We start from the raw sequence: 24,808 nt of genomic DNA on the forward strand, positions 1-24,808 counted from the left end.
GAGCGCAGAGCCAGTAGTAACACACTCGGTACCTTTACAAAAACTCAAACAATCATAATAAAAAAAAGTAAAAGCTAACAAATGAAAAACACTACTCGCATCCTGCGAGGGAGATGGTGGGGCATTGATGGTAGGAATGTTGCACTGGTGAAGTGTGGGTGTGTTCTTTATTTGTTACTGAAACCCAACTACAAACATGTTTGAAATCATGGTTCTTTAAAAAAAATTTAAAAAATGGGCTGGAGAGACAGCATGGAGGTAGAGCATTTGCCTTGAATGCAGAAGGACGATAGTTCAAATCCCGGCATCCCATATGGTCTCCCGAGCCTGCCAGGAGCAATTTCTGAGCATAGAGCCAGGAGTAACCCCTGAGTGCTGTCAGGTGTGACCCAAAAATCCTAAAGAATAAAAATAAAAATAAAATAAACAAAAATACTACCCAGCTAACATACAACTAAGATTCTAAGAATCAATTCATATGAACCAAAAAAATCTTATTTTTAGTGGCCTTTTAAATGCTAAAATGCAAACAAAGAAATGTACAGAATGGGAAAAAATTCAGCTCAAAAAAACAAGTGGAACTGTCACGGACCACAAGACCAGTACCCTCAGGGAAGGTATAGGAAAAGGAACTTATTTTACAAAGAAATGAGAGAGGAACAGAAAAATACCCTGTGTTTGTATATATGTGCAAAGTAAAAGGGCCATTCAGCATGCCCACAACGGATTTCAGATAGAAAACATTAACAAAAATTATGGCCATGCTAATGTGCAGGCCAGTGATAAATTTGTAATGAGAATGAGAAAGTGGCTCACCAAGAAAGAAATGTTCAGAGTTTTTTTTTTTTCCAAATAGCTAATGCAGCCAAGCTCTGCAGCAGAAAATGAATGTCTGACTTGTTAGTGGGTTGCAGCTTTACAGAACCCCAGACATCCATTCATTCATTCCATGATATAAAAGTTAGAATCATTCTCTTCACCCTATCTTATACACCCCAGATATTGCAAGTCTATATTCTCTCCTATAGAATATCACTATGGACCCAGGATTTGTGTTCTTACTTTTAGACAAATCAAAAAAAAAAATAAAATAAATAAATAAATAAATAAATAAAAGATAAGAAATGGGGTCAGGGATGTGGAATATGCATGCAAGTGTGAGACCCTGGGTTTGATCCCAAGCACTGAACACCCCCACATTCTCAGTATGGTCTGGACCAGCCACATAATAATTAAAAAACAAACAAACAAACAAAAAAACTACTCAGAATGGCATAACTCAAGGCTTTGCACAAAATTCCTGGCCAGGAACTTTAAATTCAAAGACTCCAGTTTGCTAAGGATCACAAAGCTAATCAGCAAGAAACAGTTCTTTTTTTTATTACTAAAACCCAACTACAAGCATGTTTGTAATCATGGTGCTTAAATAAAGCATTAAGATATTTAACCCCTTAAAAAAAAAGAAACAGTACAAAAATACCATATTCCTGAAATACTGCGGTGAAGCCCACTATAGCAAACTTTAAAAAGACAGAGAGACAAATAGATAATTGATAGATAGTTGATAGATAGATAGATAGATAGATAGATAGATAGATAGATAGATAGGTGACAGATAGATAGATAGACAGACAGATAGGTGACAGACAGATAGATAGATAGATAGATAGATAGATAGATAGATAGATAGATAGATAGATAGATAGATAGATAAAGATAGATAGAATATATCTCTTGGCTTCCAAATAATAATATGAATTCCTTTTAAAATGTCCCTTAGGTATAGGTCTAAGAAGTAGGCAGCATCCTTTGTGCCCTCATTTTCTCATGCATGAGTAAGTTCAATTACACTGAATCAACGAACAGTCTTTGGGCTATTCTTTGATTAGAAACTAAAATAGAAGGCACCATCCAAAAAAGGTAGGCCCAAAGGAAGTCAAATTTTACATAAAAGAAGCTTTCAATGCAAATCTTGCAGCCAAAGCAGGACTTGCAACAAAATTTCATTTTATGGATCACTTTAACTATATATTTTACTATATATATTTTACTATGTGCAGTTTTTTAAGAATCATTCGAATTCTTCAAAAATAAATAACATAATATGTAAAAGATCTTAGCCCAATTTTCTCTCCTAATGCCATTCTCCAACCTTTTCCCTAAATACCAACTAGCAATATTTCTCACTTTTTTTTTTTTATAAATAATGGAACCTATCTAAAAACATTCTTCTCTAAGTTTGGGCTTTTTTTATCACAAATATTTCTGATAAATATATGAATCAAAATATTTACTTCCTACTACATTTCGAACCTCAGAGTAGTCAGTCTAACAAAAATTACTCCAAGAAATTGGTCAGAAATGGTGATCATTTACATACTATAAAAGTTTTTCCTTAACAATTAGTATGTAATGCTGGCAGTTACTGTATAGGGCAACCAAGTAACAAGAATACATATTTGGGCATTACAGATGGTATAGTGGGTCAGGAGCTTCCCACAAAGGACCTACCCTTAGGTGTTCAATGCCAGAGCATAGCAGGAGTGATCTCTGAGCACAAAGCTAGGAGTAAATCCTGAGCACTGCCAAGTATGACCCAATGCCAAAATAAATACAAATTAAACTTGTCAGCTGTGTAGAAAAAAAGACAATAACACAACTCAGACTCAACAATCAGACAACACCCTAAATACAACCATGGCATCAGCCAAGCATTATCTTTCAAACACTCTAGTAGGCCATACATACTACCTAATTTTATGCCACAGTTAACTGAAAGGGTCGTTAAGCCCATTTTTACAGAGGACACATAATTGAGCTATCATTACCCAAACAGGCCAGTTACTGGCAATGCTAGTAACAAGCACTTGTACACAGAGATTTGATGGCGATCCACAATTCTGTTTCCTTTTGAAAAACATGCTTGTTCCTCAGTTCCAGTTTTGCACTCAGTATTGACTCATTATGATAAACTCTTGATACTTCTGTTAGAAATCACAATCACAGGGCTAGAGCAAAGCCACAACAGGTAGGGCATTTACCTTGCATGTAGCTGACCCAGGTTCAATCCTGGCATCCCATATGAACCCTTTAGCCTGTCAGAAGTGATTTCTGACCACTGAGCCAGAAACACACAGGGTGTGGCCCAAAAACAACAACAACAAAAAAATCACAGTCACAAGGATTTGGGGGGGGAGGGTGTGAGTGTTACTAAGACATTGATGGAATACAATGACCCTAGCTCAAGAAAAGTCAGTGAACTGTTTTCTGTTCCAGAACCACCAGCAAATACCCAGCTCACAAAACTCCTGGCCTCTGTAATGTCATGTCCATTGAGTAGCTGAAAGTAGGTGACACAGCTTATGCAGAAGCAGTGAGCCAGAAATGTTTGTTAATGATGACTTTTTGAGGGAGACAAAACTGAACTGTGATTTCCTTATTCTCTTCATTTATTAATATAACATTTCACTGATTCTCAAGTGAGACAGCTTAGAATTTTGTTTAAATGCAGAACAAATAAATAAACCAATCATTAATAATAATAGTCAATGTTTAGAAATAGCAGTGTATTTTTGTTTGTTTGTTTGTGTTTTCAGGGGGTGGGGGACCCAGGTCTGCCACAGGCAAGGCAAGCACCTTACCTACAATAGCTCCCCCTTCCTATAAGTAATAGTGTTTTTAACCTTCACAACAACCCTTTGAGAAAGGTGCTACTCTTATCATTCACCTTTTTACATCTGGGAAAACAAAACACAGGAAAGGTAATACATTTCTCCATGGTTGATTTCACAGCACATAAATGGTACAACCAGGTAACTTAACTCCAACAACCAGAGTCCCCAGGAGATGTTGACCACTCTGCTACTCTTTCTCCCCAAAGCAGGCTAAAAGAACAAGAGCTAAAAGCACTCAAGGAGTGCTGACAACAAAACCATCTAGATATACAAAATGACTGAAACTATATAGAGCTTCCTTGCAACTAATTCTGAAAGCAAAACCTGTACCATTAACTGCAATAGGGAAACCAAACATCCTGGTTATCTGGAACTGAGGAGTGTGAGCAGGGTATCCCAGAACATGAGGCTTTCAGTAAAAAAAGAAACCTGAAATGACTGAACACCCTCCCAAAAAGGTTTTAGAATATTTCATTAGGTCCCGAGTAATTAAAATCAAACAACATATGTAAGGTGTTTCAGATGCACACAGGCTCTTTCAACACTACCTCCTACCACCATTAACAATACAAACTTATTTTTTGACATTCTGCTTAGAAAAATGGACTGTAGAAAAATGAAGCCTTATTCATTCTAAATTTTCAATCATCACAACGAGTGTTATTATCAAGATGTAGGTAAAAGAAGCACACGAAGTCTTGGTTATATTCTGATCTGTCACCTCCAGCTTTTAATTTTCTCTTCCAAGGTCAGATAAGATTGCTTCTTTAAAAAATAATTTCCTAAGTCACAGGCAGAAACACAAGCCAATGATTCTTAGAAAGTTGGGTGGCAGCCTAGAAGATAGCTCATCAGGCTACTGGAGAACATGGTTTGCAGGAAAGAAGCACAGGTTCAGTCTCCAACACTACATGGTCTTCCTGAACAGCACCAGGAACAAAGCCTGAACTAAGTCACATCTTACAAGTCATTGGGGGTGAGGAATCCATACCTAACAGTACTCATGGCTTATTTCTGGCACTATGTTTAGGGAATACTTATAGCAGACCTCAAGGGATCATAAGCAGAATAAGGGCTGAAAAACAAGAACAACCACATTAAAAAAAAATCCTGTATGCCTATTTAATCACAGTCCTACCTTCAGCATATCAAGGCTAAAAAAAGAACCTACAGTTCAAAAGTAATTGCAACTATGAATGATTGATGGTTAACTCATTTGGCACAGAGGTTTTCAGAGTAAACTGAAGCTTGGAAGAAGGAAGTCAAGTATCCACAGTGAGTCACAAAATTGAGCTGATAAAAAGCAAATTAAGCAGGGGTGTGGGGATGAGAATTAAAAGAGAAGAGGCATTCTAGAAATTCCAGGGAATTGAGGAAATTTTCAGACTAAATATTTGGTATTTTTCAGATAATGTAAAATTCTATTCAGATTAAAGTCTCTCTCTTTTATCTCTCTCACTCTCTCTTTCTCACACACAAAAATACAACAGGATCAAATTTTTCTACCTTTTATGGACCAACCACTGTGCCAAGCACTGAAGGCCAGGGAAGTGTGGTGCCAGCATCTGGACAGCAGATACCTTCATTCAGAAAAAATGTCTCAGTGAACAGGAAATATCCCAATGAAAATCTGCAGATTTCAATCCCAATTTCTCATCTCAATGAACAATTGAATCATATGGCTCAGTGGCTTAATCAGTGAATATTTCTGAGTATCTTTTACCTACTCAGAAGCCCAATCACAAGAGTTTAAGAAATGAGCATTCTAAAATAAGTGATAAAAGGAGTGATAGTGATGAATGGAGATTATCTGTACGATCTGGACTTATATCAAGAGAGAAGATATAAATAAGGACGTAATAAGGCTTGAAATAAACACTGAGAGTTTAGACATCATGTTGGGAAGTGGGGTGGAGTGGATTTGAGCTAGGAAAGGTCATGTTTCAGACATGCAGGAGCCTGAGCTGGCTGGATGTGCAGAGAAGTATTTCTAGGTTGGGGCACATGGATCTCTTCACTGTTTCTCAGAGTCAAAAAGATAGTGTCTTGGACACTTGGGATATTGGTCATGGGAATGTTGCACTGGTAAAGGATTTTATATATATTTTATATATATATATTATATATAAATAAATAAAAATTTTAAAACAGGCCTCCCAATTCTTACCACAAGCTGTGTTCTTTACACTGACTGTATAGAAAGAGGAGGTACAGTAAATGCACCCCATATACACCTCAACACAGGCCCTTTGCCTGGTCTGTATTGTGAATTGGGGGACAAAAAAAAAGATAGTGTCTTGAGATGAAATGTTCTGACATGTGTTCTGACAACCATGAGCTGATTCCTGTTGCATGGAATCACACTCAGCTGGCATTGAAATAGTGAGCTGGGTGCAGGCAGAGGAAAGGGCCTCTGGACTCGGGTGGCAAATCTGACAACTGGGCTCTGCATCTATCCTAGTTCCCACTTCCTTCTCTTCTGTTCCTGGGATTTTCGTAGCTAGATCTCAGCAAGTCAATGACTTTAAAATTGTCTCTGAAAGTCACTATCCTCCAAGGGAATCTTTTTGCCACAAACAAGTGAAAAGAATGTCAATAGATCCCCCACAGTCATTCTTTAAGAAACTGGGAGAAAAACTTACTTTTACTTGCCTGAATGGAAACAGGTGCCACAAAGTTCTTTACTACTGTTTAATACAAAATGTCACCACAACAAAATAGAGCTTATGGCATCCTAAAGCCAAGGCACAAATTCAATAACATAGTTTAAAAAAAGAGAGGCAGAATAAAAGAAATATTGGAAATGAATACAGTTATTATTCAGAAAAGTATAAATTTCTTAAAAAGTTTAGCAATAACAAAGTATAATGTCTTCTCTTATTATTTTTTTTCTGTTTTGTTACTGTTATTATTCATGCTCCTTTTTCATATTATGATTTTGGAGAAATACCATCATAAGTAACCGAGTACAGTTTCAAAGAAGCCAAGTTTCAAAGCAAAGCAAAGTTTCAAAGAAGGTCCCAATATTAACATTGGTACTCAGGCAAAGAAAATAAATTTTTGCTAGATTAGAGCTCCTAAATTTGAAATTTGTGTATCCCATCATGCGTATGTGTATTTATGTATGTGTGTCATAAAAGGCGAAAAGGCAAAGAAAAGTCCTACTTCTTTTTGAATAAATAGAAAAAGAGCTTGTGACTTGGACATGACCATGTTCAGAAATAGTTAAAAAAAAAAGTCAACAGAGCCCTAACCTCCTTTATCTTTTTACTATACAATAGTTTTCAAAGAGGTTTAGTCCTGTTAAGAAAGACTCATGTTAGACATTGGAAGTGTCTAATAGAGAATGAGCACCGGGCCCTGAACCAACAAGGAGATGGTGACCTTTTGCCCCCGTCTGCAGCAAACCGGGCACATCCTGTAGCAGAGGAACAGAAAAGCAGCCTCTCTGTACCAGGTGCCATGAAATCTCTGCCTCTGGATTTCTCCCACACTTTGTTCCTCCTTAAACTGGGGAGTGAGAGAAAAGTACAATTCCTGGAACCAAGTGTTCCACTATCCCTTAATCCTTTGTTCCCCACATTGTTTAAATCCTACAGCATGCAACACACGTTCCACTAGCAACAGGCAAGACAATGGAATAGCAGTAGCTGACAATTAGTCCCACTTAGGCCTATTTCCCAGCTGAATGTAAAGGGGAGGTCGGGTGAGGAATGGGGTGAGGGCTAATGCAATTTCAAGAATTATTTTATCATGGAAGCAAGCAATACAATGTAAAGGAAGCTGAACAAGAAGGTCCAGAAACTGCCCCCACATCACTGTGTGGCATTGTGCAAATAACTAAACCTCCCTGTTGTTACACTTAAAAGTGCTAACAACCTACTCTCAGAGGTCCTGAAGTTCTCAAGTCAAAACTGTTGTTCAAGGTTCTCTGAATAGTGGCAACATTCCACAGAAGGAGGGAGAGGATTTCTCCTAAGAATACTGAGAATCAGCAATATACATATGTTTCAAATCCAGTACTTTGTTTCCCTCCCTTGGAAATTGTTAGTGACTTTCTCATTTTATTATTTTTTTTCCTTGATCATTCTTAAGACGCGTTGAGGGAGATACTTACATATGTACATGTGGCGGCTGGAATCTGCTCTGATTGATGTTGTAGTGCGTGAAGGCCTGGGTGGGGTTTGAGCTGTACTCATCCACGGTTATGGTCACTTTGCCTTGAGAAGGGATCCCATGTGCCATCCTTCCTTCCTTATCTAAGCATGAGCCATTCACCACTTTCCAGAGCAAAGAATGGAAGCAGGCATGGTGCGTTTCAGCCAGCCTCTGAACTCAACGATCTACTCATCAATACCGCTGTGTGTGTCTGGAAAAAAAAATTATAAGATGAGAACAAAGAAAAAGAAAGCCATTCTAAGAGACATTAAGAGTGACCCCTGGATGAGAAATTGGTTCGAAAAAAAAACCTTCATCAGTGAGTCGTCCTGTGTGGAGACAACCTTGCAGGTATCTCTAGCCAGAATGCACTTCAGGGTGGACATTACACTACATAGGACCCTCCTGGCTGCTAGCAAATCATCTCAATAGCATTCAAACTAAATTTCCTCTTTAATTATAATTATGGCACTTAGCGCGAATTACGAAAGGGACATAGCCACAGTTGCCATGGTGTCTAGCTATAAATGGTTTTGTGCTCTAAGTGGAGACTCTTCCAAAACCTTCCCTGCTAATGTTTGGTTTGTGCAAAGTTGGTATCATAAATTAATCTAAAATCTGAATGCTCCATCATGCAAAGGCAAAGGTAAATTCTTAATGTTGGGCTCTGACATCTGTGTTTGACCATCATGTAATATGCCCACAGTGCAAGGCATTTTCCCTTTCACAAGCAGCTCCCCATTATCGATAGTTGTTTATGGCCTAGGATATACACACAGTCCTTTGTGGTCAATTAATTACTCAATGATAAGGCAAAATTCTTTGTCCCACATGTACTATATATATGTATATATGTATATGTATGTATGTATGTATGTATATATATATTAAGTCCCTTAGCCTCCTCAGAGAAAGTCACACACACAGGTTTGGACAACCACTCTGTATGCATTTACAACCACCCTTCTTAGAACCTGGATGGGGCCAAACAGGCCGACAGGTTAGATATATCAAGTACTTCTTTCTTTTTTTTTTTTTTTTTTTGGTTTTTGGGCCACACCCGGTAACGCTCAGGGGTTACTCCTGGCTATGCGCTCAGAAGTCGCTCCTGGCTTGGGGGACCATATGGGACACCGGGGGATTGAACCGCGGTCCGTCCAAGGCTAGTGCAGGCAAGGCAGGCACCTTACCTCTTGCGCCACCGCCCGGCCCCAAGTACTTCTTTCTTAATTGGTGTTGTCTAATTCTTAGCACTTGATTTTATATATTAAAAAATTCTACCAGCACTGATCCTTTCTATATAATGCCACTATAATATTTGCTATCACAGATTCAAAAACGGACCCTGTTTGTTTTTATGGCAGGTGTGCAAAAGCTGAGCAAGACAGATCTCTATGACAAAGCTGCTGCAATTTATGAGTGCAGCAAAGAAACAACAAATAACACATTCTTTGAGTAAACCATGCTCTTACTTTAAGTGCTCCACAAACATAATATGCCTGCCATGTGCACTATTAAACTCTGGGATCATAGCTGTTATCTGAAATAAAAATATTTAGAATAATACGATTAGATTTAATTCTCACATGAAAAACCTTAAATATCAAGCAAAAGGCAGATGGCTTGCCATAGGCCATTTATTTTATTATTTTACAACCCAGGGCTTGTGTAGTCCTCCATATGCTAGCTGGGCTAAGAAATTCCACAGTGTCCTACTCATATCACTGCCATCTTCTTATTAGCAAAACAAGCTAAATAACACCCACTTTGCCTGAGTTTCTACTATACTGTAGCCTTGCCAAAAGATGAACCCCCGGAGCTCTGGCATTTTAAACAAAGTGTCACTCTGACTTCTCTTTCTTCTTCCTGACTTCCTGGGATGTATGAGTCCTTTAAGCACCAGTTGATAGACAACCAGGCCAGGAGGATTAACTAAATTAAAATCTTTCTCTCCTCTTCTGATGCAAGATATCTATAAGAACTGCTTACAAATCATAATGTAGCAGTTTTCATACCAAGTTTGCAGCTGTTTCCTTAATTTCCCCCCCACAATTATATTTTACTGTTATTTTGCATAACAGTAAAACACAACACCTGCTTCAAATTGCAGTCCTGTTCTAAGTACTGTAATTCTCTTTTGAGACACAAAGTACTGAGACACTACTGAAGCGCAAAACTGCATAATTGCGCTGTGCTGAAAAGTAAATACAAATGAAAACATCTTCCTGTTATAGAAATGACTGTCATTAAAAAGAATGTTAGCCATCAAAGCACAGAGGGGGAAAAATACACATTTTCAGACGGCGAGAACTTAGTGTTTACATAAATTAGAGAGTGGTGTAAAAATTACATGGCAATTCTTATGTTCCTGCCATCAATGTCTATTGTGTGAATACTGAACATTAAGAAGCAAAAGAAACAAAATGCAAGTCTAGACCACTGTGACCTCTCAAGTAACAATCTTTGGCACTGGGTGCCAGAAACAGCTTAAATGTTCTGGAGTGAACTCATAATTAAAGGAAGCAAAATGGACTGGACAAAAAGTATGCATACCTAATATGCAAATAACAGTTCAATGACTTACAGTTAACCTAGGAATCACCCCCTTTTGAAGCAAGGTAAAGGTAGAATTTAGTGGGTCAATTCCTGTTCTTCCATGGAGCACTGTGGTCAAGATGCACATAAATGCCTTTCAAGCTAGTGCACATCTGTGCCTCCTCACACCTCTGGCCCAGCAAGACAAATTGAACATCTTTTCATCAGCAGGAACCAGCCCTGGAACTCTGAAAGGCTAAATGGGTGGCTGGCACCTCATTTAAATTCATCTTTACCATGTTCTCTTTCAAATGTTTTATCGAGACAGTGCACCTGCAGCGTCTATCTTCTTTAATCTGGAATCCTTTGAAGAAAATGTCAGACTGAGGCAGAGAGCTTTAAAACTTTCACAGGAACCTCTACATACAAGTCAAGAAAAGGCTTCTTAAAAAAAAAAAAACTATATTCATCCATACTCACATCTCAGAAAAATGAACATATCCTAAGAATATTCAACATAAACACCTGTAAGACAGATTTGGGTACAATCCCAGAGGCAGGCAACAATGTACCCTTTTTCTCTAATCTCAGAGATTTGGGGAGATCTTGAAACAAGCCAGAATGAGACACTGCTGTTCAGAACTATCAAGAAGGAGCTGCACCACCTTGCTTCATGTGCTTCATAGTAAAAGATTCCTGCTGATCAGACTTAGGAACTTCTCATCTTCATCACTCTTTACATAGAATATTTTAAGACACTTTAAAAAAAATCTTTCACTTTATACTTCCACACATTAACTCCACAAAACAAAGGAACTTAGAATTAAATGCCAGGAAGCCCAAAGGGAAAAAAAAATTCAAAGACACTGACAGTGCCAAGCATTCATGCTGGTGCTAGTTTTAATTTTCTCTTTAAAAAAAAAGAAAAGAAAAGAAAAAAAGAAAAAGTGAGCTCTTTTAGCATTTCCTAGACAGCAATCACTTATCCTGTCCCTTAAGCTGTGCAACTAAACTGGCAATGTACTTTTCTATGAATTGAGCTGGGAACCTTTTAAAAAGTCCACTGGCAATGAAAGGATTAAAAAAAAATGAGGAATGATAAAAACTGTCTCCACCTCCTAGACAGACACCAAGAAAGTACAATTTACCCAAAGTTTCAAAGCAACAACTCACGGCCGGCCTCTCTGCCGGGGCTCTGCCTATGAGGACGGAGCCCGCGATTTCCTTTTTCAAACCAGGATGCTCATGTTTAATCTCTGCCGCCCTCCCCCCCCCCCCCCCCATGCGCCCAGAAGCAGTCTGGCCGGACTTGGGAACACGCCTGCTCCCATTTCGCCAGATTTCGCGCTCTCTTCCCAAACCGGCCACGCACAAGCTCTTCTAATGCTTCCTCGCCCCTACAGTCTTAGAACCCCCCTCTGGGTTCTGCCATGCATCCCGAAGCTCGCATCCTTGCAACCCGAACCGTGGCCCTTTCGCCTCCAAAAAGGCTTCTTTGGCCAGGGCTTCGAACTGGAGGGCCCCCAGGTTCCAGGTGCCCGATCTAGAGCGCGCCCCTCCCAGCCTCCCGCCACACTTACACCTGAACTTGTCCCCAGCCCTGCGGCCAGCAGGCTGGCACATTCTTTCGGAGGAAGGGCAAGGACTTTTTCTCCCGCGTCTTTGGCAACCAGGACAGTCTATATATGGTGGGGCGGGGGGCGCGGACCTCTCTACTTTGGATTGGTTTGTTGGTTTTAAATCTTAGGGTGGGCAGATGGGAGAGCTGGAGGGGACTTGAGCAACCGCCACTACTCACACATACACGTCGGCACACGCGCGCTCACAGACACCCCTGCCCTCTCGGCTTGGCGGCCGCCTCGTCGGGGTCACAGCTCCCCCTTTCTTCCTGGAGCACCAGCTCGTCTGGCTCGCTCAGTCTCCGCTAGCCACCGCTGCTGGCATTCCTGGAACTGGCATTCCGGGATCCCCGGCTTCGCTGGGCGCCTCTTTTCTTCCTCTCCCTCTCCCCCAGCCCGGGATTGATTGATGACCATCGGCACCCAATGGGTCTGACAACCGCGCCAGCCTCGCCGGAGCATCCCAACAGTCTCACGCCCCCGACGTCAGCCTCTTAGGCGCGTTGGCACCCCCGAACCCTCGGCATTGAACCCGCGCTCTGTGCCACGGCGCCCGCCGGCACCCTGCCTTCTGCCCGGGAGCAGCGGGGCTTGCTTCCTCGGAGCTGGGCGGAGGAAGGAAAGAATTGGGGAAGCAGCGAGCAGTTGAAAAAAAGGGTGTGAAAGCCACGAATTTCGCCTTGCCCTCCTGCTTCGCAAGGCAAATCTTTTCTTGCACTTAAAGTTTTGTTTGTTTATTTTTTCCACACCCTGACCTGTGTGTGTTTGTTTAGAGCATCTCCAATCAATGACACATTTTTCCCCCTGACCTGCATTTGCACTTAATTTGGAGTGAGTCGAAGAAGGGATAAGACGTGCTATATATAAATCTAGCAAACCGGGGTAACCTTAAATTTCTTTCGTGGTTGATGCATGGTAGGGATCCCCCACTATCCAGTCTCCAGGAAGAAAAAAATGAATGACCTCTTCACCTCGTAGGCCTTAGGAAAAAAAAAAGAAAAAGAAATAAATAATAAAATCAAAGATAACCCCGTGCCGCGTAAATGGCTAAAAGAAACTCCAGCTCCGGGGGAGAAGAATTCCGCGGCCAAGGTTACTTTTTGCTCTCCGCTGATCCCCAGCCGCTCTGCCCGGCTCCCGGACCCCCTCCTGGGTTGCTGGCTGGCCGGCTGCAAAGCGTGGGTGATGCAGGCGACCAGGGAGAGCGAGGTCCAGGGCGCGCGGCACCAGTGAGCAAAAGCCCCGCGCCGTAGCGGAGCGCGCGCGCGGGCGGGCGGCCCCGGGGGCGGCCACGGAGCGCGGCCGGAGCACAAAGCTGCGCGGCGCCTGGTCCGCGGCTGCGGCCGCCAGCCAGGGGCTCGGGCCAACACAATGCACCCGGGCCTAGGCCAAGGGAGGCTCGAACACAGGACCCCGGACTTTCGAGTCAACAGCTCGTCGTGCCCTCGTCCCCATCCCCGTCCCCGCAGCCGCTATCTCGCATCCGCACAACCTGATCCGCCTCTGCGAAGAAATCCCGCGGAGGGGTGGTGGTGGTGTTGGTGGTGTTTTGGTGGTAGTGGGGAACCCAGAGAGGTCAGGGGGGTCGAGGGACTGGAGAGGAAAGGATATGGTGCAGAGGAGAAGGGGGAAGAAAAGGGGGCGCGATGGGGGAGTGGGGGTTATCGAGACAGTTTTGCGCTGGGGCGAGCTCGGGGCTGGCAAATGGGTCCTGCTCCTCGGGGGTCCTCATTGGGCACCGGGCAGCGCCGGCCGGTGCGAATGTCAGGGGCACCGGGGGGCAGCCGAGGTTTCGCAGCCCGCGAGCCCTGCGACCAGGCAAGGCACCTCTCCAACGGACCCCGCTTTGTGTGTGCCTTTCTTGCCCTTCCTTCCTCTCGCGCTCCGCACCAGCCGCCCGGCCGCCTCCTCCTCCCCTTCCCCCGCCCTCCGCCTCCCTTCCCGGGCCGGATTTACCTTGCCCCGGCTGCGCTCCGGTTTTTCGGGGATGCCTTCAGCGCCCGGAGAACCCGAGATCCATCTCCAAAGCGGCCCGAGCTGGCAGGAGGCGCGCAGAGGGGCGGCGAGGGGCGCGGGCGGGCCAGCACCTTCGACCCTGGAGGTCTGGCGGCTGGGCAGGGGCGGGGGGCGAGAGGGGAGAAATGGGGGGCGACGGGGCGCAATGGGGGGAGGCCCGGAGCAGCCTCGATCTGGGGAGAGAGAGCGAGCGAGGGAAGGGGGCGAGGAGCGGGAGCGAGGGCGCGGCGAGCCGGAGGGAGCGCGAGCGGTGCAGTGACAGGGACTGCCACTGGGGTCAAAGGAGCACTGCTCCAGGAAGCAGGGCGGCTCAGGCGCCGCTCCGTGCGCGCTCCCTGGCGGGACCCCGCGCCCCCCGCGCGCCCCTCCAGCCTCTTTGGCTTCTTCTCCAACCCCCCACCCGCACCCCCGAAGCCCCCCGGGGTTGGGAGAGGAGGAGGAGGGAGAGGAGGGCGAGGCCCGCAGCCTGCGGGTGCTCCCGGGTCAAGGAGGAGGCAGGGAGCCGAGCTGCAAGTTCACCATGAGGAGTGTGATCAGTTTATAAAAAATTCTGTCTATAAAAAGATCAGAGACCCTCTGGAAAGCGGGACTGGGGGGTTAGGAAGGAAGCTTCGGAGCCCCCAAGAAAATAAAGGGAGTTTTCCCTCCAAATGGGCGTCTTGTGCAAACAGAATCTCAAGGCCCTCCACCCACCGACCTGCCCCTGCCAGCGCTGTCTGTTGCCCTGGCACCATTCCAGGCACTGAGCTTGGGGACGGGGCCCAGAGAGCTTCGTGGCCACTGATCTCAGATCCAAGAAAGCCACTTTAGGTCTCCTCCCTTCCACTAGGTTAAGGCTTTTTTTGGGGGGAGCTATGCTGAATGCACACACACATACATACCACTCTAATATACAGCAACCCATAACACACACACTCTCTTACACACACACACACACACACACACACACACACACACCCCACACACCTGTCTGCAATGTTGCTCTTGAGAAAGAAAGGGCCAACCCTGCTGATATAAATTCATATGTTTTTCTTTACCACTATGAACAAATGTAAATTTAAGAGGTAAGAAGAGGCAAAAACATAATTATTTTCTTTGATTTCTTTGTTTTAGGCCACATTTTCTCACAAAGATCAAGACTTCCTAAACATTTGAAAAATCAAACAGGGCAGTTTTTTTTTTTTTTCCCCCTCCTGCTTCGGATAATGGGAGTAAAAAGCTTTTCAGGACTGTGTGCAAACATCATAAAGCAAGGGAAGACGCAGAAAGGCTAGAAGGTAGAAAACAATGATAAGATGGCTTTGAGAAAACTTGCTTGGCAGTGTTGTCTGTGAAAGATGAAATGGCCCTGTGATGTTATGCCATTGTCAGAGCAAAAGGATTTGGATGGCAACCAGATCTAATTTCTTCCCAGGAGTCAGGCTCAATGAGCTAGGCACTCTCTGAAGGGAACTCCATGTTTGTGAGAAAAGTGTGCTAAGTACACTATGTAACAACTGACTAGACATCCTGGCAGAAATTACATCTCCTAAAAATAAAAAGGAGCCATTTCAACCTGGTTTGTGGCCTCTGTGCTGAGACTAATTGGTTTCCAGGGTCTGTGGAAAAGGGAAAGAGGCTGCTAGAAGCCCTTATAAAACAAATCAAATGAATTTGTTTGAAGACATCGCCCCTTTACTATGTATGTACATCGCTGATACTTAAATTTTAGGTATTCTATGTCTTTTGCCTGGGCTGAAACGAAAGGGGAATGGTCACATAAATATATCTATTTTGTTGCACTTACGCCAGCCTCACCATTTGTCCAATATGCTGGAATAGAGTGACTTTACTTGCCCAGCACACATCACAGCAACCATTACATTACAGAATGCTAAAAATGGGGGAAAAGAGGGATTGGGGAGCACAGGGCAATGGGGAGAAAGACAGGAACTTTATGTTTTATTTAGGTTTGGTTTGCTCTCCAGAGCAGCAAAGAACATTGACTAAAATCATGTTTCTGAGGAAATGCTTGTATTTTATCTTCCCTTACTTTCAAAGTTAGCAATACATATCTTTTATGGAAATCTTTTGCATTTTACACTGATCTGAACTGATACAATCATTACAGAATAAACTCATCAACTCACCAAATAATTTCCAATTTTTTTCCTATGAAAAGAGAAAACAAAAGCCAAATTAATTTGTACATAATTTCAAACATATTTACAGATCATAGCTACTGTGTTCTACCTTTGTAGAACATTTTATAGGAAATTAAATGCTATAAAAATCAAGTGAATGATCCTTTTTAACATTAATGAAAATGTCCATATTCTTTTATTGAGTAGGGGACTTTGAAGACAAAAGCAAGTTTAAAATTGCAACTTGTGGCATGGAAAGAAATCAGTCTCTACTGTTGGCTACTGATCAATCGTCCCCTGAGAGAAGTGGCCAAGCTAAATTACAGTTATAAATTTTTATTTCCATTAAGCTGCTATAATAAAGAAGCTGGAGAAATGTAAATAAATTTATATACTAAAACAGGAACACAAGAAACTTATTTTTTTCATCATTTTTATTCAGTGGAATTGAACTTACTTCATTTAGTTAAATCATATTCCTCACCATTTCAATCTATACTAAAAGCTTGTTTTAAAATGATTTGATGTAAATCATATCTGTATCCCACTTCAATTTGGAAACATTGAACCTCCTGATACAAATTGTCAATACTATAAGCTTGGGCACATTTTAAAGACAACAAATTCTTTCATTTGTTGCTGTTAAATACAGTTGTACTGTTTATAATGAAATATAAAAGAAATATGAACTCAAGTGGCAAGTTTATGATTATGTATGCATGTGTTGGGAAAATTTTTTCTTTAACGTAATGTAAATGTGAACCTTTTCTCTTATGACTTCCTTTAACTGGAAAATATTCTTTCTGTTAGTCCACTGCAGTATCTTTTAAAATACCTTTTCAGAATGCATTTGGGGAAGAAAATTAAAGAGGAGTGTGAGAGAACCCTGGATGGAAACTTGGAAAGTGAATATAATTTACTTTGAAAACTCATTGTTATTTGGAGTTGTCTTTAATGTTCCCTATGAGAACAGGCTTTTCCAATACTTCAATCACACATGTATAAATTAAAGTATGGTTTAATCCCATGGATGTTATTAAAAGAAATCATAGAAGTTTTTCTATAAACTATATACAGAACGCTAAGAACAAATAACTAATTTTACTTTTCTTTTTTTTTTCAGGTCTGCATTTTTCAGTAAAAGCAAATATATATTAGAAATGAACTTTATACAGCAACCACAAAAAAAAGTGAGCCAACAAACACGTTTATTTTAAATTCCTAAAGTTACATTTTTAGGGCGGGAGCAATAGGACATTTGCATTGCATGCGGCTAACGCAGGTTGGACCTAAGTTCGATCCCCATATCCAGTTTGGAGCCATTTCTGAGCACTTAGTCAGGAGTTTAACCCCTGAACATCAACAGGTATGCCCTCCCCCCCAAAAAAAGTTGCATTTTTTTGCACTGTATTCATTGGAATCCAATAACAGCTGTGCCTTATCTTTGTTTGTGTCCTAAATTCTTATGTATTAGACACTTAAAGAAACTTGGAGATATCTGTTAAGCGAATGGGTCAATAGATGATAAAGTGAGTAAAAATATGTATAAATGAAAGAATCAGCTATAGATGGAAGAAAATTTATAGAAAGATTCTAGTACAGGAAGAGATGTTAACCATCTCTATAGGTTGAGTCAAGAACCTTTCCTGAAGTTTATATAGTACTTTTAGAACCATGAAATATGTGTCAAACATTTGTTTCAGAAATTGATTTCATCAACTTAAGATTATTGTCTATCATGCTTATTTAAAGGTAACCTTTATAAATGCAACAAATAATATCCTGCATAAAATTTGCTCCTTAAAATTTACATTGCTGCACAAATAGGTTGTACATTAGAAACTTACATTAGTTCTTTTAATTCTTTAATAAACCCCTTCTGATATCCTCAAATAAGTAATATTTTAATGTTTTTTATTACTTATATACATGATTCCCTTTTGGTTAACTTATAAAAATGTTTGTGACTAAAAAGATTCAGGTAACACTAGAACTAACTAGAGGAAATACAACTAGAATAGATTAAATTTTATTTTATAAAGTAAATTGTATAGGTCTATTCTTAGAAAGGTTAATTTTGGCCCTGCTTGGCCAACAGCTGAGGCAATAAACCTGAAGAGTTTGGAAGATAACTTTGAGTTCTCTGGAGCACATACTTTGTAAGTATGAGACCCATGTTAGACGCCTCAATCACTCACAGTAACAACCCACTAGCAATGAATTACATTTAGTCCCAAAATATCCTCCCAAAAAGTCATGGAGATAATAGACATCTTAAAAGCTGTAAAACAGGGGCCAGAGAAGTGGCATAAGTTGTAGGGCATTTGCCTTGCATGCTTTAACCTTGGATGGACCGTGAGTAGATCCCCTCGTGTCCCATATGGTACCCAAGCCAGGAGCAATTTCTGAGCACATAACCAGGAGTAACCCCTGAGCATCACCAGGTGTAGCACAAAAACCAAAAAAAAAAAGTTGTAAAACATACATTATTACCATGCCTAGTAACCTGTGCCTAAAATGTCTTAATAAATCATACTAGTTTATTTATGAAAATATAATTTTCATGATTTTAACAATTAATTTTAAAAAGTTTGAGACGAGCTATAGCACAGGAAGTAGGACATTTATCTAGCACACAATTAACCCAGGTTTAATCCCTGGCATTCCAGATGGCCTCCCAAGCACACCAGATGTAATTCTGAGCACAGAGGTAAGAGAAAGCCTTGAGCTGCACCAGGTATGGCCCCCCCTCCCCCAAAAATCATAATACTGAGCATGCTTTCATTTGTTCTCTTTCCAGAGAGACTTATATAATTAATGTTTACTGACTTTTGTAATGAAGATTCACTTAGTCTTTCCTCATGTTATGGTCTCAACTTTGGAAAATTTACCTGTCATGATAGAGGAGAACATTCTCATTGAAATAAAAACCAGGTAATACTTTATGAAAGATAAACAGTATGGAAACTCATAATAACTAGTTAAAAGAAAATCTTTCTGTGGGTTCTCATGTTAAATAATTTAATTTGACAAGCTAAGACAAATATATCAATATTTTGAGTACACAATATATACTTTTCCTTCTCAACAAAAGTAAATAAACAAATTAATACAATTTTCAAAAAAATGTTGGAGAGAACAGCAGGATTTCAAACCTAATTTGTTCTGTATCATTTATGAAAGAATACAAAAGGCAGTTTTTAAGTTCTACTCTGTTCTAGTCACTTGACCATGCTGGTGACCTCAGAGACAAGAAATATAAGAGTTTTCTTCACTCTTCTAAAAATGAGCATCATCTCTCTAATAGAGATCAACTTAGACAAACATGCAAGAAGGCCAGAGAGATGGTGTAGACTAGAGGATAAAGTCCTTGCCTTGTGAGCAAAACCAGCCCATGTTTGGTTCCCCAACCCACATATGGTTCCTGTGCAACTCCATGTGTGGCCAAAAAAATTGAATAATAATAAAAATAAACGTTCGAAGAGACAAATTTTATAACTATTAAAAGGAGAGTCACCTGACAAGAAAGAAAACAATTCAGGCCAATGCTCCTATAGGGTTGTAGAAAGAATTTTTTGGTGGAGCAATGGAACACCAGGTGGTTACAGCAAAGAGAGTAGAATTGTGGATTTTGAGGGGAGGAACTGCAGTGGTGCATGCTCCATTCAGTTATGTTCTGTGGGTTGAGGTAAGAACTGAAGGGCCACATTAAAGACAGTTGAAGGTCACAGCAAAGCCCTGTTCAAGATGTTTGACTTTATCCTGAGGGCAACTGGAAGCTGTTTAAGGATCTTAAGTAGAAAGGCTAACATGATTAGATTTGTGTTTTGAAAAGGTCACTCTTCTTCAGCGTGGAGAATGGATTTTTCAGGGGCTACAGTGAACAGAGGGAGGCCAGTTGGGAGTTAATGACATCATTGGGTTGGAGGTGAGATTAACCTCCTCTAGAGAAATTTGGAAGAGAGAGACCTAGAGAGGCATAAATGGACTCAAAAGGTTTGAAATCATTTTATAAAATAAAATAATAATTTTCCAAATCTTTTATGAATAGTTTCTTATTTATTTATTTATTTGTTTATTATTTATTATTGGTTTTGGGGGCACACCTGGTGGCACTCAGGGTATACATTTACTCAAGAAATTGGTCCTGGCAGGCTCAGGGGACCTAATGGGATGCAGGGAATCAAACTCAGATCCATCCCGGGCCGGCTGCGTGAAAGGCAAACATCCTACTGCTATGCTATAGCTCTGGCCCCTATTTATTTTTAAAAGTTTTTTACTTAGCTAAAGAACCATAATTTACAATTTTACTGATAGTTATAATATTTTAACATCAATCCCATCACCAATGTCAACTTCCATTATTAGTGTTCCCATCTCTACTACCCTCAACCCCAGTTTGCCACCTTAACAGGCATATTGCAAAGTTAGTTGGTTGTAACTTAAAGCTTAAATCAAACTTTTTGCGGTGTTGAGTTTGTGCTTTGGATTTATAGTTATACCCATTTTTGCACATCTCCCATATCACCAAAGACCTGACCTCTCTTTCCCCATTATTCCCTTTCTCATCTTCTTTCCCACCTTGACTTCTTTTCTTCTTTTCCTTTCTTTTTTCCTAAACTCTAGGATCAAGTGTGAACTAAGCATCCTTTATTACTACATTACATTTCTTATTCAGTTATTCTATATACCACACATAAGTGAGATCATCCTGTGTTTGTTTTTCTTCTCTAGCTTACTTCACTCAAGCTGATATATTTCAGTTCCAACCAGGTTGCAACACATTGCATGTAGTCATCATTCCTTGCAGCTGTGTATTATTCCATTGATGGAAGGTTTGATAGGATTGAGCCAATGTGACCAAGTGCCAAACTGCCTTTCTTAAATTTATCATTCTGCTCACATAGCTGCCATAAGCAATTATCAATCCATCTAGGATGGAATTGATCTTTAGGAATCCTTTTTATTTTTGTAAAGAGCTGTTGTACTAGAATTACTGATATAAAATATCACTTATATAACTTTTACCAAAGCAAACAGATTATAAACATCCATCCTCCCTTCAGTCTTCACATCTAGTTTGGCTGATATATAAACTAGTTCTTGCTTCATGTTCAATATAAAAATAGAAAGTAAATGTATTTCTATTTTCCTTTAAAATATCTACATATGACATCAATTTTATATTTGAGCTTCTCAGAGTTTCTGCACTTATAACTTTCCAAGCAATATTTTAAAGAATTCATAATATATGGTTGCTTCTTAAGTGAAATTTTCAGAGAAATAGGTTTTTGCTCAGAAAATAAAGACACTAACTCTGAACCAAAAACTATATTATTTTCAGTTCAAAAGCAATAATACAGCAGTTAGGTTGCTTGCCTTGCACATGACATATCCAGGTTTGATATCAGGAGTCCCATATGGGTCTCCTGAGCCCACTAGGCATGTGAGCACAGAGTCAGGAGTAACTCTGAGGTGAGTATGGCCCCAAAACAAAATAAAGTAAAGCAAAACAAAACAAAACAGAAAGAATATTGTTCTCTTGGTGCAAGACCTCATGTGTATCTAACTAGTAGTCAAAAACCTATTTAAAGTAGTTTCTGGATCCTTCATTGTCCAATAAAATGCACTATCACTCTTTTTAGCAACACTGACTGCCAAGAGGCAATGGAAATGTATTTACAAACATTTTAGAAGTTTTATAATGACACTATCTTTTCTAGATTTCTTGGTATTCCTACATTTTAAAAATTCAACTAACTTCTTCTTTTAATTCCCATAGTGACTATATAAAAACAAACTAAAATATATACCCAAGAGAACTGTTGACTTGTTAACCAAATTAAAGAAGGATACTGGAAGTTAGTTTTGCTTTAGCAATAATAATTGCACCATATCAATGTCCTCATTCTTTTTCCATTACAGATGAACATAAAATTTTAATATCTTTTTAATTTAATTAATGTCTTTTCTGTTATTTTTCTTATTCTATTTGTTTTGTTGAAATTGAAAAAGTACAATCAAGAAAAAGGAAACCATTTTAAATCATCTGAGATTTCATCATTCAGAAAGATTCATGTTTTATTATATAATTTTTAATCAACTGCATACAATTTGGAATATTGTGAAACATTTTAGACTATTACAAATTGGGTTTGAATCCCATCTCTGTCTACCTGTGTTACTTTGGCTAAACATTTGTACCTTAGTTTTTTGTTTTCTAAAAATGGAGAAAATAAAACTATCTAGTTCAGAGTTGTTACAAGGATACAAAGAGTTAATATTTTCTAGAGAATATAGAATAATGTCTGATTATAAAAACAAATACATAGTTTTATACTCTACTTCTAGATCTTTTTATTACAAAATGAATATGCACTCATAAATAAAATTCATGCAGAAGTGTACTAAGTAAAAATTTCTCTCTTCCTTCCTCAAACAATATTTTCAGCATAGGTTAATATTTTTCAGTTTAATAGAATATTGCAAGCACCTTTCATATCATTAAGCATCTCCCTATGGATCTCTCTACTTTGATTAGGAGGAGTGTTATGGGAGCCCGTGACATGGCTTAATGGCAGAACACTTATCCTTCATGTGTGAGGTCCTATGTTTGATTCCCAGCATCAAGTTTTAACTCAAACACTAATCCTGAAGTAGTCAATGAGTAATGCTCATACAACTTTAATTCAAAAATAAATAAATAAATAAATACATGCACTTTTAAAAGGAGTGCTAAGCATGTTAGATGACCAGAATATCTAGCAGTTAATATTCCATTTTTTAATACTGCACATAAAAATAGGAGTTACTTTAACAAATGGTTCCTTTGTGACCTAGTGATCCTAAGTCATTATAAAACATATTAAGAAAAGTCTCTGGGTATTTATGCTTATAGGAAGGATTGAATCAACCTATGAAAGACTGTAAGATTTATATTTAGTTTATTATAGGCTCAGCACCAATTGTATTAGTCCCCCCATCCTGAAGCATGAACAGTGATCTAAACAGTAAATTAAGGTGTCTTTATCTTGCTAGCTGCAGTTAGTCATTGATAGTTTATCCCTGTCAATTCATAAGCAAAAATGTAATATGATATTTTGTTAAGAAATGACAAATAACTTAAACTTCACAACCAATTGTTCATAGAACAATTATTTGCATATTTTATAGTTATCTAAAATAGTGTGGGCTTTTTACACAGATAGATCAAGTGAAAAATAATGTGTGTATTCTCATTGCTGCTTATTCTTGACTTTCCAGGCTGGCTTTCCCACTCCATTGTAAGACAAGATCCGGTTGATCCAGGCATTTTGTATTTTAAACAACAGTAACATTTTCAAGAACAGCAGGAAATTTCCACTGACCAACAGTTGGAAACTACTGACTTATATTGTATAAAAGGTTTTGATCTATAATGTTCTTTAGAAAACAGGAGACTTAAGACATGATGACAACGATCTGGAAAAGTTGTGAAAGGTAAGAAGGGAAAGAAGATTTATTGAAAATTCAGCATTGCTTTGGAAAATTGTATAAATTGTGTTCTTCTAATATGAGTTATGTAGTGTGTCATGTGGGTGTAACCAGTCCCCAGGAGATTGGACAGTGTTAATCCAATCCGAAACCCCAGATTCCTGACGTAGAAATGATACAGCTCCGGGCAACACCACCAGGAACTAAGCTCATTGGGAGATTTATAACACTACTCTAGCACCAACTTGTGCCAGTTTTGATATGAAAACGAGGAAAGAAAAACTTGACCTAAGACCAGGTTGTCCTATCACATCACCTAACACTAAATGGAAATCAGAAGAGCTATCGTCCTTTGAACTGTGAAAAATAAGAGCACTAACAACAGAAAACTGACTTTGACAACTGTGACTGAACAGAGCTTACCTTGGGACTAATAAGGAAAACCCCACCCTAGGCTGTAGTCCAGGACACAAAAAACAACAACAACAACAACAAGATGTCTTATTGCAGAGGTCCAACTTGGACAACAGAGACTGAGCAGAACCTTTGGATCCATAATATCCTAGGCTTCGGCTTAGGGACTGAATGAAAACAGGGAGCAAGTGTTACAGAAGACTGAACACCACAACTACGATGGATAGGAACCTCTTACCTAGAGACTCTATCCTAGACCCTGTGCAAACACCAAGATTACTAGCTACAGTGGCTTGATTTTCTCACACACAACCGAGAGGAAACTTTACTGGCATCAGAAAAAAGCCTTTGGGCTGGGGTAATGAGTATATATGGAGCCAGGAGTTGATCCCATGATGGTATGCTTCAAGGATGGAGAAACCCTGAATCTCTTAGGCCACGGGGATTCCCTTTCTTCCCCAATGCTTACTGTGCCTATGCAAAAGAAAAAGAAAAAAAAAAGTGGGGGAAACGCCAAACCCTACCACTCCAGCACCCATACTTTTTCTTGTTTTGTTTTGATTTGTTAGTTTTTGACTTTATTTTCCTTTTCTTTATTCTTCCACTTTTCTCTTTCTTTTTCACACTTGTGGTTATTATTTAGAGATTTATTTTTATTTTTTTCTTTAATTTTTCTTTTTTTTCCCTTTCTCCTTTCTTTTTTTGGTAGTCGTCATCAAATTTTTTTCTCCCCTTTTTCTTATCCTTTTTTTTAATCTCCAATGATGGTGGAATGGATGCTCAATCTACAACAAAC

General features: G+C 39.9%; 1 protein-coding gene and 1 non-coding gene across 2 annotated transcripts in view; one reads left to right on the forward strand and one right to left on the reverse strand.

Annotated features, from left to right (window-relative positions):
* The window catches only part of MPPED2 (metallophosphoesterase domain containing 2), a 228,400-nt gene extending 214,069 nt beyond the window's left edge, over nt 1–14,331 (reverse strand). Inside the window, exons 1-2 of the mRNA XM_049780097.1 lie at nt 13,943–14,331; nt 7,792–8,043 (exon numbers count right to left, since the gene is read on the reverse strand). Coding sequence (XP_049636054.1) covers nt 7,792–7,919 — 128 coding nt within the window. The 5' untranslated portion in view covers nt 7,920–8,043; nt 13,943–14,331. The remainder of the gene's footprint in view (nt 1–7,791; nt 8,044–13,942) is intronic.
* LOC126019340 (small nucleolar RNA SNORA51) lies at nt 5,825–5,957 on the forward strand. The gene has a single exon (XR_007499066.1). It is a non-coding gene; the product is annotated as a small nucleolar RNA SNORA51 (small nucleolar RNA).
* Nucleotides 14,332–24,808: the final 10,477 nt, after the last annotated feature.

This window comes from Suncus etruscus, chromosome 9, assembly GCF_024139225.1.
Source record: "Suncus etruscus isolate mSunEtr1 chromosome 9, mSunEtr1.pri.cur, whole genome shotgun sequence".
Lineage (NCBI taxonomy): Eukaryota > Metazoa > Chordata > Mammalia > Eulipotyphla > Soricidae > Suncus > Suncus etruscus.